The sequence below is a fragment of the Medicago sativa genome, chromosome 7 (assembly GCF_051527215.1).
Source record: "Medicago sativa cultivar Bolivia chromosome 7, Bolivia_mono, whole genome shotgun sequence".
NCBI classification, from domain to species: Eukaryota; Viridiplantae; Streptophyta; class Magnoliopsida; order Fabales; family Fabaceae; genus Medicago; species Medicago sativa.
In genome coordinates, this window is record NC_140755.1 from 16,787,897 (window position 1) to 16,800,989 (window position 13,093).

General features: G+C 35.5%; 2 protein-coding genes across 2 annotated transcripts; both read right to left on the reverse strand.

Annotated features, from left to right (window-relative positions):
- Positions 1-4,021: 4,021 nt before the first annotated feature.
- Positions 4,022-5,657, reverse strand: LOC146904659 (uncharacterized). The gene is made up of 3 exons (XM_085728335.1): positions 5,445-5,657; positions 5,155-5,376; positions 4,022-5,066 (listed from the first exon to the last, which is right to left on the reverse strand). Exons 1-3 carry the CDS (start codon positions 5,655-5,657, stop codon positions 4,623-4,625), a joined length of 879 nt encoding a protein of 292 aa, XP_085584461.1. The 3' UTR covers positions 4,022-4,622.
- Positions 5,658-12,448: 6,791 nt separating this feature from the next.
- Positions 12,449-12,886, reverse strand: LOC146904660 (secreted RxLR effector protein 161-like). The gene has a single exon (XM_085728336.1). The coding sequence runs from the start codon at positions 12,884-12,886 to the stop codon at positions 12,449-12,451; it is 438 nt and encodes a 145-aa protein (XP_085584462.1).
- Between the last annotated feature and the right edge of the window lie 207 nt (positions 12,887-13,093).

Sequence of the window (13,093 nt, forward strand, 5' to 3'; positions counted from 1 at the left end):
ACATATTTTCATGTCAAACCAAAGCTACTGGAAAGGTATCACAAATATCAACAACTTTCATGTTTACAACAAAGATCAATTCAAAACAGAAACATATGAACAAAACGCAAAAACATGAAACAAAGAATGCGGTCACTGTGCAATTTCGCTGAGACATCCCTGTAGTATTTTCATCATAACTCAAAGACTAAAAATCGTTTTCACGTCAAACCAAAGCCACTAGAAAGCTAACAAAATTATCTAAAACTTTCATGTTTACGCCTAAGACCAATTCTGTACCGATCAATACCAGTTTTCATTTTAAATTAGGAAAAGTTGTGCTGAAAGTCCATAAAAATTCACTGTGACCTACATGCAATAATTTGACCATAACTCAAGTTCTATAAATCGTTTTGACGTGAGACCAACGGCATTCGAAAGCTAACATCCATACCTACAACTTTCGTGTTTGCACCTAAGACCAGTTCCGCACCGATTAATACCAGTTTTAATATCAAAATTCGGGCTGAATGCAGATTTTCTTCAAGTTTCACCTAATCTCATGGTGCTAACCTCAAAACTACTTCAAATAATCATCTTATGGATTATCTAAGGTCTATACACAATTTCTACATCAATTCAACAAGTTTTCATCATCTAATCATCAAATCTCTCACAAAACCCTAATTCTCAAATTCTCACAAACTCTCCCCAACTTGTTAGATGTAATCTAATGATTTAACAACTTAATATTAATGCAAGATAGTCTCACCCTTACCTTAACAAATCGATGGGCAGCCTCTTCTCTTGGTTCTTCTCTCTTCTCTTCTCTTCTCTCTTGTTCTCCTCTTTTCCAAAAAGCGGTTTAATGTAAAACTCTTTCTAACCTAAGCTTCTCTATTTATAATACTAAGCGCTCTTCCTAAATCTATTTTGGCCCAACAACTTATTCTTCTTTCTATTCTAACCCCCTTCTTATTTCTCTTACACCTCAAAACTACTCTATTCCTCATAATCTTATTTATTTCTAAATTAAATATATCTCTCCCCCACTTAATAATAATAATACACCAATAACAAATATATCTCTAACAAATAACAAATATATCTCTAACAAATAACAAATATATTTCTACACTAAATAACAAATATATCTATAACAAATAACAAATATATTTCTACACCAAATAACAAATATATCTATAACAAATAACAAATATATTATGCTAGTAAATACCAACATATAACATAACAAAATATCACATAAATCATGTAAATCATACCAATCATATAAATATATTCTAAAACTAATTAAAATAATTAAATAAAAAGGATGGCGTTACAATAATCAAGAAGCAAATGACCTTGCTCAAGCAGCTTCTGGATATAAGGTTTCGAAAGATCAAGAGTAGGAGCCAATCGAGATCAGGAATAAGCGTAGTTCAAAAGGATCTCTTCCCAGAAAATTGTCAACACCAAAACTTGGGGGCATGGAGTCATCTCATAGACAAGTACAAGATATGAACTTAGTCGAAATTTTGGTTGTTAACAATTTATCTGATGATGATTGGCGAAAACCTATTGTTAATTATCTGGAAAATCCTGACGGAACAACTTGTCGAAAAATAAAATATAAAGCCCTGAGCTACGTGATTGTGGGGAACGATTTGTTCAAAAAGACTCCAGAAGGAGTTTTACTTAAATGTCTTGGAGCAACTGAGGCATATTTGGCTGTTTCCAACACTTACAGTGGAGCATGTGGTACGCATCAAGCAGGCCATAAGATGAAATGGCTTTTATTTCGACAAGGAGTCTATTGGCCAACAATGCTAAAAGATTGTATAGAGTTTGCAAAAGGGTGCCAAGGATGCCAAGAACATGCTGGAATCCAACGCGTACCAACGAGTGAACTACATTTGATAGTCAAGCCTTGGCCATTCAAAGGTTGGGCTTTAGATGTAATTGGGGAAGTAAAACCTAAGTCATCGAAAGGCCATAAGTATATCTTAGTGGGGATAGACTACTTCACCAAATGGATAGAAGCGATCCCACTAAAAGAAGTTACACAGGATGAAGTGATAAGTTTCATCCAAAAACATATTATATACAGTTTTGGCATTCCTGAAACTATCACCACAGACCAAGGATATGTGTTTACTGGTCGAAAGATGGTGAAATTTGCTGAAAAAACAGGTTTTAAACTCTTAACTTCAACACCATATTATGCCCAGGCAAATGGTCAAGTTGAGGCAGCAAATAAAAATATTATTTCTATAGTTAAAAGGAAAGCCAAAGGCAAACCCCAAAATTGGCATGAATTTCTTGGTGAAGCTTTGTGGACATGTCGAACTTCTCCCAAAGAATCGACAAATACTACACCTTACAGGCTTACATTTGGCCATGATGCTGTCTTGCCAGTCGAAATATTGCTTCAATCGACTAGAGTCCAAAGACAATTCGAGATCCCGACGAATCATTACTGGGATATGATTCTAGATGAGTTGGTAGATTTAGATGAAGAAAGATTAGTGGCACTAGAAGTTCTCACAAAGCAGAAAGAAAAAATAGCTAAGGCTTATAATAAAAGAGTTAAGTCGAAACTCTTTGCACAAGGAGATTTGGTATGGAAAGTTATTCTACCAATGGACAAGAAAAGTCGAGTGTTGGGGAAATGGTCTCCTAGTTGGGAAGGACCATGGGAAATTCGAAAAGTTTTTTCGAATAATGCGTATGAAATTAAAGAATTAAGTGATGATCGAAGAGTTATGCGCATAAACGGTAAATATTTGAAAAAATATAAACCGATGTTGCAAGAAATTAAAATTGCACAAGAGTAATTCGAAATAAAAAGCGAAACATGGCATTAAAGATAGTGCCAACTAATGGGCAATTTACATTATAAGTCCCAAAATGGATAGATTGACCATTACAAAAGTGCAAACAAAACAAACTAGATAGATTAAAACTTAAACAACGATAGGCTATAGAATCTACCACTGGTGATTCATGCCGAAAACTTCGATGAACCATCGAACTTCGCTGTCCAGACGACAATCGATGCAGAAGTTGTGAAAGTTGTAGTCTTCATCAGCAGTAGGGAGAAAGCCGCGATAATGCCCCGCCCTTCCATCGCCTGGGCAGTTAAGCCAGTTGTTGCAGAATTGTCGACGGATCAGACCTGCAGGCATGGGTCTCCTATACCAAGTGCAGCGAAACCTGAAAGGAGTAGTACCTCCCAGGATATCCAGCCGGAATTGTTCCATTCTCCTAGTCATCAGTAGCTCCCTGAAATCTTCAAGAAGTTTCTTATAGTTTAAACGAGTAGGACCAAGAGCCCTCAAGAGAAGTTGAAAGTATTTAGCACTTTCAAAGGGAGCAGCATTCTTCAACAAGCAGTTTATGGTATCAAGATTTAGAGTTTCATGCAACATTTGTTGAGAACATCGAAGGAGGCAGAACATAGGACTGCCATGGTTCCATAAACGCAACATGAAATCAAGTTTCTCATGAGTTGGTTCCAAGTCATTAAGCAAACGAATGCAGTCGTTACCAAAAGATTTGGTGACAATGGGATCCCTACAAATCACTGCATGCCTTTTGTTGGTTCTTTGAAAATAAAAGAGGTCGTACATGCTATGCTTAGCAACCCAGCACGTGTTGGTTCTTAAAAGGAGTTACTTTTTTACGGTTTCTAAACAAGTTCAGATGCATATACGTGGCGCTAGTAACGGCAGATTGCCTTAGAGAAAGAGGGAAGTTGAAAAGTTTACTTATTTACTCTTTATTTTATTTTCCTCTAAATGTCATTATTGACAAAAAAATTTACGTTTTCCTAGGCTAGTTTAACTTGTTTGGTTAAACAAAAGAAACTTTTTAGTTTCTCATCATTACTTTTTCTTGAAACTTGTTCCTAAAATAGTATTCTTGGAATACTTTAAGGAAAATAAATTTGGCTAGTGAAAATTTAAGCAATAAAAATATTAACGCCATTTAGATGGTAGGAATACCATCATAAAATATGAAACAAGGATAAAAGGGAACAAATTGTTTCAAAAAAGAAAATTATTACAAAGACGTTTGTACTAAATGACAAATTCGGACAAAAGTTTGTCGATTTGGCTCTTGAATTCTGAAAGCTTTCCATCGAGAGCATTGTAATTTTCAGTAAGAGCTTGAATTTGTTTTCGAGAGCGTCGTGATTCCTTAGCCTTTTGAAGGACAGCATGAGCCTCTTGCTTCATAAGTTTTTCTTTGTCTAAGAGGTTTGTCTTCTGGGTTTCTGATGCTTGGATTTCTGCTTTGTGCTTTGCAATAGCAGTATCAATATCTTCCACCTTCTGTCGAATGACTGGAGTTTCATGTTGGAAGGCTTCAAATTTAACATTGAAGGCGGAAACATCTGCTAGAAGCTGGTCACAACGTTGTGTTTGCTCCTCGAGTTGGGCCTGATCAGTCTTCTTCTCTTGAAAGCTTTGATTGATGCTATCAAGAAGAGGCCCTAACATTTGAGAGAGGTTTTGGAATTTAGAACCAGAAGGAAGTTCACATAATTTGTGAAGTAAACCTTTCACTTCATCAATAACACTCATCTTGCTTGATGGCTTCCAGTAGATTGACTTTCAAGACTTTGTCTCGAAATTCCGCTAAGAGATTTTCTTTAGATGTCTTTGACGGAGCATCAGTAGAAACATTCGATGATTTGCCACTACTCTTGATAAAAGTACATCATTTTTCATCAAGAAAGCAAAGGCATCTAGAGGATTTTCTTGTTCAAGACGATCGAGTTCTTCCTGGCTTATAATGGCATCCACCAAGTCCAGATTGGCCATTGACGTAACTTTCTTCGATGAAGGATCATTTTGATCTGAGGCGTCCTTCTCCAGATTTGGTTCTCCTTCCTCAGTTAACTTGTTGAGGATTAGACCTTCATCATGTGCTTTTGATAGCTGGTTGGGAGAAGTGACAATATCCTCAGGAGAACTAATCTCGACGTCTTCCTCTTCCTCGACAATAGGTGTTGGAGTTCCTTTGTCAGTTGAGAGAATCTGACATTGTCGAGATGTATCAGCAATGCCATGTTCGATACCCTAAAAAAACAAAAATAAATATTGTAAGGGTTTGTCAAAACAACATGAAATAGGATATGTTAAATATGGCATTAGATCGATAAATTACCTTCGAAACATTGTCACCTACACAGGATTGAGCGCAGTTAGGATTGGAGTTCTTGTGACCTTGTTTTCTCCTTTTTGGGCTCGATTTGACTGGAGATCCCTCGGTGTGTGTAGTCTCGACAGTGATCTCTTGGACTTTATGTTTCCTTTTCTTTCGGCCTTCTTTGTTTTTTGGCATTTCTGAAGTTGTAGTAACTTCGATGGTCCCAGAAGTGGAATCAGGCTGAAAAAAACATTGACCATGAGATTCTCACATAAGGAAATATTTGAAGATAGATCAATAAGACTTACCTGATCTTCAGGAACAGGGTCCTCAATCTCCATGGGAGATGGTTCAGGAGGCGGTGTAATCCGTTTCTTCTCTGATTTCGATGATTTTTTCCTCGATGCCTTCCCTAATTTAGACCTCGATGGCTTTGGGACATCGTCATCATCACTGCCATCTTTGGAATCCAAGGAAATAGCTACTAGGCAGGATACAAGATAAGTGACAATAGTTTTCATTTATAAAAATTGTTTGTTGTTTCCTAAAAGTTGATTGGTAGTTTCATACCTATTCCTATTGGAGAAGTGACTCGAATATGAGCAAGGTCTAAGCCAAGATGACTCTAAAAGTGTATATCTTTCTTTATTAATTGTTGTTTCATTCCCAGTGAAGAAATGCAAGGTAACCATTTTGGATATGGTGGCCTAAAAGCTAATGCCAATTTACTAGTTGGCAATGGCGGGAATTTTGTTTTAAAATGCAAAGCAAAAAGATATTTACTGGGAGTGAAAGGTGGGAACTTCATCGAAGGGAGTTTATCGTAAATTTTATCCCTTAAAGTTTGGGCAGCATAATTAACTGTCCGTTTTAGATGTAAAGGGTCATATGTGGTTTGAAAATATTTCTGAAAAGCTTGAATTTCTCGAATATGAGTACCTTTGTTCTTCTTTGTCCTGTTCAGCACAGTAGTAAAAGTAAGAATTAGTTGAGGAAGCAATTGATCGGGATTCACTCAATTGGTCTGGCGCTTGTAATACTCATGCCACCATCGAAAGAATGCTTCAATGCATGAAGTAGACAAAGTAAATGGAATAGGCTTGAAAACGAGTGTTTGTTTTTCAGCTTTACGTAAATTTGACCTCCAAAGGTGTTCGATCATTGGCTGCCTTAGGTCATTTATGCTTTGGTACAAAGAAGAGGGCTTAGGTTGAACTAACCCAAACTGCCTAGCAACATGATTTGGTTGATAACCATATAACCCATATGGACTACCAGCAGTGAGTCTGCTAGACAAAAGTGTGGGGGTTAAGTATGCTTGCCAAATGGCATTGACTTCCGCCTCATCTTCGACAGAAGTTGCTGGAAATTCCTTTCTAAATCAAGTTGGTCCTTGGAGTCTGACTGTGAATGGAGCCATGGCAGGAGTAAAGGTATCACACTCTAGGAGGGTATTAAAAGCAATAGAAAATAAATCTTGAGAGGTCCTATTGCCATATTGGAGCATGGCGAAACCTATACCTTCGATGGAGCTATCTCCATATGATTTCTTAAGGTGAATAGGAAGTGTGACGGCCAGTTTTGTCCTAAAAGTGGCCAAGAGCCACAATTGAAATAGCCAAATAGGACCAGGAATAATCAAACTTCTTCCAGTTGAGTACCCTTTAACATTAATTACTGCTTGGTTTAGGTTTTCATATAGAGATCCTAAGATAAGCTTGCCTAAGCAAATATCTTTGCCTTCATGTAATTGAATGGCTAAAGTTGTTAATTTTTTGGGGATCTGGATAGACCTCGAGCAAAAAATGAATTTGGATAACCAACAGGTTAAAAAGGCTATGTGTTCTGAATCAGAAACTTCAGTAGTTGAAGTATCATAATGGTCTATAATGAAAAGACCATAAGCAGGCCTAGTAAAGTCGAATGAGATTTCTGATTGGTGCTTTTCTGGATCGAAAGTTTGGCCAGTGGGTTTGAGGCAAGTAATGCCTGCGACATCTAACAAAGTAGGTGTAAGCATACCACATTTTAAGTGCAGGCTATTCGTCGAAAGATTCCAAAAGTGTAAGGCAGCAATTATAAGTTCATTATGATACTTGGGTCCTTGCCTAGAAAGCTGGATAAGGTCAAAGATTCCTATGTCTTTCTAGAATTGACCTTTTTTCTTTTCTAACTTATCCAACCAGCCAATATAGGGTTCACATTCACTAATCTTCGGTTCTGTTCTGAATTTAGACTTCAAAAAACTTAGGTCGTATGGACCTTTAGTAAAGATTAAAGGGAGTTGCTCTTCAGAACATGGAAAAATGGCACTAAGACCTTTTGGGGTTTCTTTGTTTAAAGGGAGTGGCCCTAACAATGCATGTGTTGATTTAGGACAAGAGATAATTACCTGGGATTTCCAGATTTTCTCTTCTGCTTCTTTTATGTCTGATTCTTCAGTGAATACAGGAGCACCAACAGAAAATTCCTTAGAAAAGTTGATCGGTTCATCGCGTTTTGTAGTTCCAGAGGAAGAACCTTGTGCATTCGTCATGGTTTGATTATTTGATGATTGGAAACGACGAATGGAATGGTGCAAATTTTTTTGGAAAAAGATGAAGTTTTTGAAAAGGGTTTTTCTCGGTCCCTAGTTGAAGAAGAAGAATAAACAGTAAAAAGGAAAGCTTGGAAAGGGAAAAGGTAAAGGTAAAACCTTTGTGTTTTATAGCCTTTTGATCTAGACATGTGTCAACATCTTGTGTTGACAGTTTTTTACAAAGTGGTAGTTCCCAATGAAACGTGGCCCACTAGCTATAGTAGGGACACCAAAATCTTCTTTTTTGAATTGTTTCCCTAGATGGATGACGTCATTTGAGTTCAAACATCGATCAAGCTAAAGTATAAGCATCGGGTTCAGAAACATCTTTCTCTCCCCATCAATGAGATGAGTCGACAATGACGTTTCTGGGGGGCAATTTGTTAGCCTGTAAATTTTAAAGGCTATCATTAAATGTAGTCAAGGAGAGTTGACCTTATCATCGAAGAAATAGAAAGTTAACTCAAAGGTTTTTCATCGAAGTTGGGCTTACTGGGAGCACGTGTTCCGGTTCAACGGACAAAACCTATCGAGAAGACAGTTTTTGGATAAGGATATCTCTAAGGCGCGTTCGAAATTCAAATTTAATGGATAAGACTTGTTAGTTTTCTATAGTTATAAGTTTGAATTCGAATTTAGGTAGTTATTTCTATTTGTATAAATAGTAGTTTTTCTGATGGAAAAAAGGTCGCAATTCAATCATACAAAACTTACACTCAAATTATCCGTATGGAAGCGAGAAACGAGTTACAAGTTGCAATGTATGAATCTGTGTACCAATTTACATTCAATCAATGCAATTTAAGTTCTTTGTCTTAAATGTTTTCGCATTTTACTTGTTCATGTTGAACAATTTCTTTGTTTTTTACTTAACAAACTTCGATTGAATTCAACTTGGTTGAGTTCGATTGCTTTTATTTTCTTTGTTTTATTTAACTCTTTATGCACATTACATTTCTTGAAATTACACAAAAAGCACAAATATGCTCCTAAGATTTACTGGTTGATCTTGCAAGTAACAACGTTTAAACCAACGGTTGTTTACCAAAAATCAGCGTAAACACAAGGTCGGATAAAAAAAAATTCAACAAACTTGGAATTGATTTTCTAATTAAGAGATTGATTATGAATTAGTAGATGTGAAAGTTCATATATTTGACACGATACCAATATGATACCGGCGATATAGAAATTTTGTAAACTTCAAGACATGATTCAGTCACGATACATTATTAAAAAATATTTTTTTTAATAAAATATATAAATGCACAATATATAAACATAACTAAAGTCCTTGTCAAGTAATGGTGTATTCAGCTGAATTTTTTAGTGAGAGAAACTCCACATTCTCTTTAAGTTCTCTTTCTCTTTCGCTCATCGAGGAATGAGTGGTTTTAGGTTATTTTTTTTTTACCTATAATCACCTCTCTACATCTTTTTTTTCTCACTTCTTTCAACCTAAATAAGTGATTTCCACATATATCAAGTTATTTCTTTGGTGTTTTTTCGTGATTTCGTCGTCCGAGTGCGGCGTGTTGTTGTTAGTCGTCTTGTGCGGCGTTGCTTGATTTTTCGTCTTATTGCGGTGTCCATTTGATTTCTATTGAAAGATCAGTTTCAATTAATCACAAATTCATTCAATGATTTGGATGTCAACCTTGCATATCCACAAACATGAGTATTCTGGTGATTTAAATTTTATCATATTATTTGTAGGCATTTTACCATTGTATGCTATTAACTTGGGTGTTTTAAGTTTGTTCGCAGATTCACCCTTTACGTTTTTAGCGATGTTGATCATGTTATTGTATCTGATTCATTCTATCAAATTGAATGAATTTTTATCGTTTTGCTTTTATCAAAAAAGAAATATGATCATGTGGACAAACCCTAGGTTTGGATTTCATATTTCATATATGTGTTTGAGCGATATTATTCATTATACACTTTTAATTTACTCTTTTTAAATGGAAAAAAAAAGGAAAAAAAAACAAGAAAAAAAGGATACACAAACGTATCGAAAGGTACGTATCAAATTAGTAAGTCGTATTACTGATAAATTCAAATGACCAATACAAATGAAATCATGTGAATTGTTTATTATTCTCATAATATTGTCACATTTATAAAAAAAAATAGTTGTGGTAAATTATTTTTGCTATTCAATATCTATTGTAACATTAATTACTTCTTTTAAATTATATCACGTTCAATCTGTCACACGTTATTATTTTTATCTATACACTTATAATAATAACGAGCAAGTAATAGATTTTTTTTAAAAAAAGCATAAAAGGTAAATGTTTTATTAATAAAGTGACATTAATAATCATTTTACAATTATCTTTGATGGGGTTTTCATTCACTTTGTGATTATAAAGTAAGCTCTTACCACTAAACCTAGCACCTCAACAAGGGTTAATTTGGTAAAATTGTTAATCCTTTCAGACCTAAGGAAGACAGACTAAGGGTCGACTGCTGCTACAAAGAGGGAGGAATTTCTTGTTGATCCACTGTGAGTCATTCTCCATCGGAAGAGGATGGTGTACTTGCCCGTGCTTTAAAGCTCAAGTCAGTGAGTGGTCAAGAGAGTGAGACAAATATTAGGCTAAAGAGTGGGATATCCGACCTAATATTGTTGTACATTAGAATTTATAGGGGATAATTAAGATTTTAGGTTGTTAGGCCTTCAACTGAACAGGTGTCCTCAAGGGACAGTTGTACTGATTTGTGGGCAATCACATAATTTGATCTATACGACAATCTAGATTGATGGTCCAGACCACGATCCAACTTAATACTAATGTTAATCTTATTTTTTTTGAAGAAACTATTATTAATCTTATTATTATTATTATTATTATTATTATTATTATTATTATTATTATTATTATTATTATTATTATTATTATTTATGAATAAACTAACATGTTAGTAAATGATTTTCCTCTCAAAAAAAGTAAATGATTTGATCAAACTTTTGTAGAATTTTTGAAGGAACCTTTTGTAGAATTTTTTCACATAAATATGACAAGTGGCGACTGTGCTAATCACGACGACTGTAGTGCAGAATTCATGAATTATTTTGGATCATAAAGTCAGGCTCACAATTGTACTTGTCAAAATGCTCCTTCTAAGAAAGTTTTATCCTGCCCGCCGCGACTATGGTTATTTAGCTATAGCAATGATGATAATTAAGAATTGAATAATGACATCGATCATTTGTCAAAATAAAATGGCATCGATCATATCCTTTTTTTTTTTTTAAAGAGACATCATGTTGTTTATTGCCTTTCTGAGCATGTGCAAAATCGTGACACAATTTGTGTAGCGTGTCACAATTTTCTTGGCAGGGAGCATGTTTTTTAGAGTGTACAATCGTGACACGGTTTTGAACAATTGTGGCACGATTTTTGGCATGTTTGACACGTTTTAATCGTGACACGATTTTGCATGTGCCTGAATGCTATATAAGTGTTTCAGTTCAGATTTTGTAGAGAGTTTGAAGAGAGAAACTTCGAAATACAAAGGAGGTAACTTTAGGATTGAATGTCTTTGTAGTGAGGTTCTCTTGGGTTGGGAAACATTGTAATCACCTTAGGTAGTGAGATTTCACCATTGGAAGGATCAAAAAACTTCCTTTTATGTTTTTCTCTTAGGATTCATTGAGAGTTTTTAAGCTTTTAAGCTAATTTCTTTTAACTCTTTGTATCACTTTCATCTTAGTGGATTGGAGAGCTTGTCTCTCCTCCAGAGTATGTCATATTGGACCGAACTGGGTTACCATCTTGGTGTATTTGTTTTCTTTCTTGCTTTCTTATCTTGTTTGCTTTAATTAAAACTAATGGAGCGGAATGGAATGGAGCGGAACAGAATGCAACGAAACAAAGATTTCATTCCATTGTGTGGATATTTTATGACGGAATGGAACTAATTTTCCATTCCGTTGTTTGGATAGTGGACGGAATGGAATGAGTTATAACTTTCTATTCCAATTTTGCCCTTTATTTGAAAACATCAATAAGTTGAATTTTCAACTCAATTCAATCAATACGTGCTTATTTTGGCATCCTTCATGAGTAGCACTTGTGTCTTCGTTGGCATCCAGAACAAAACCAACTTTAATCATGAACTCAATGGAAATTGTGAAACATGGGTACAACTTTATGCATTTAAAATTTAATATATGTTAAGGGTATGCGTTAGGATGCCTATTCCTCATCAAGTAGGATACCGATTCAAGATATAATATACCACTATATGTATGCTTCGACCAACAATTTCTCATCATTTGTCACTGTTTGTATGCTTTGAACAACAATTTTTCAATTTTTAGGTCACACAAATAAATATACATGATTAAAGATGAAGAAGTTTGGGTTCACAAATAACAATAGATTTCCCACAAATAAGAATAATGAATATCAAGAAAAGAAGCATCAGTATCAATTTTGGGGAAAAAAAAAGAAGAGCTGCAGAGGATGAGAGCAAGACAAAATAAGATACAATGAAGAGAAGAAAGAGGGAATAAGGAGGGGTAATGGAATAGAAAATTTGGGACAAAATTGTAATTTAATTATTAATTTGTTCCATACCATTGGATACACCCCAAATTGGGCGGAATGAAAAATTAAAGGAAGGAGTGGTATTGGATGGACTGGATTCCATCACACTCCATTCCATTCCATTCCATTTTTACAAAACCAAACAAAGGAATGTGGCTCTATCCCCACTCTATTCCATTCCATTACACCACTCTCCACCAATCCAAACATAGCCTTGGTGATTTGCCAAGTGAATGGCACTTTCGCTATCACAATGTATCTTCACACATTCTGGAGTAATTCCTAAGTCACCAATCATACCTTTCAACCATATGACCTCTTTTACCCCTTCAACAAGGGCAATGTACTCCGCTTGAGTTGTAGATAGCGCCACCACGGATTGTTGATTTGCCTTCCAACTAATAGTCGTGCCATAAAAGGTAGACACAAAACCCGATAAAGATTTTCTTGTGTCCACATTTCCCGCATAGTCCGCATCTACATACCCCTCCAATGCGTCTTTCTCTTGAGCTGCTCTTGTGTACTTCAAACCGCCCTTCAAAGACCCATTCAAATACCTCGACACCCACTTCAAAGTGTGCCAATGCACAATACCTGGATTTTCCATAACCCGACTCACAATGCTAACCGCATATAACACATTCTTTTTAGGCAAGATTATTTCATTTCTTCAAAGACCTCGTAAAATAGGATATGATGTGTTGTGAATTCTATCTCAAAAGAATCACACCAATGAAAAATAAAGATGTGTGGATCAAAGGGAGTGGAGCCAAGTAACCTCAAGCAACAACAACAACAAAACAGATCTAAATCT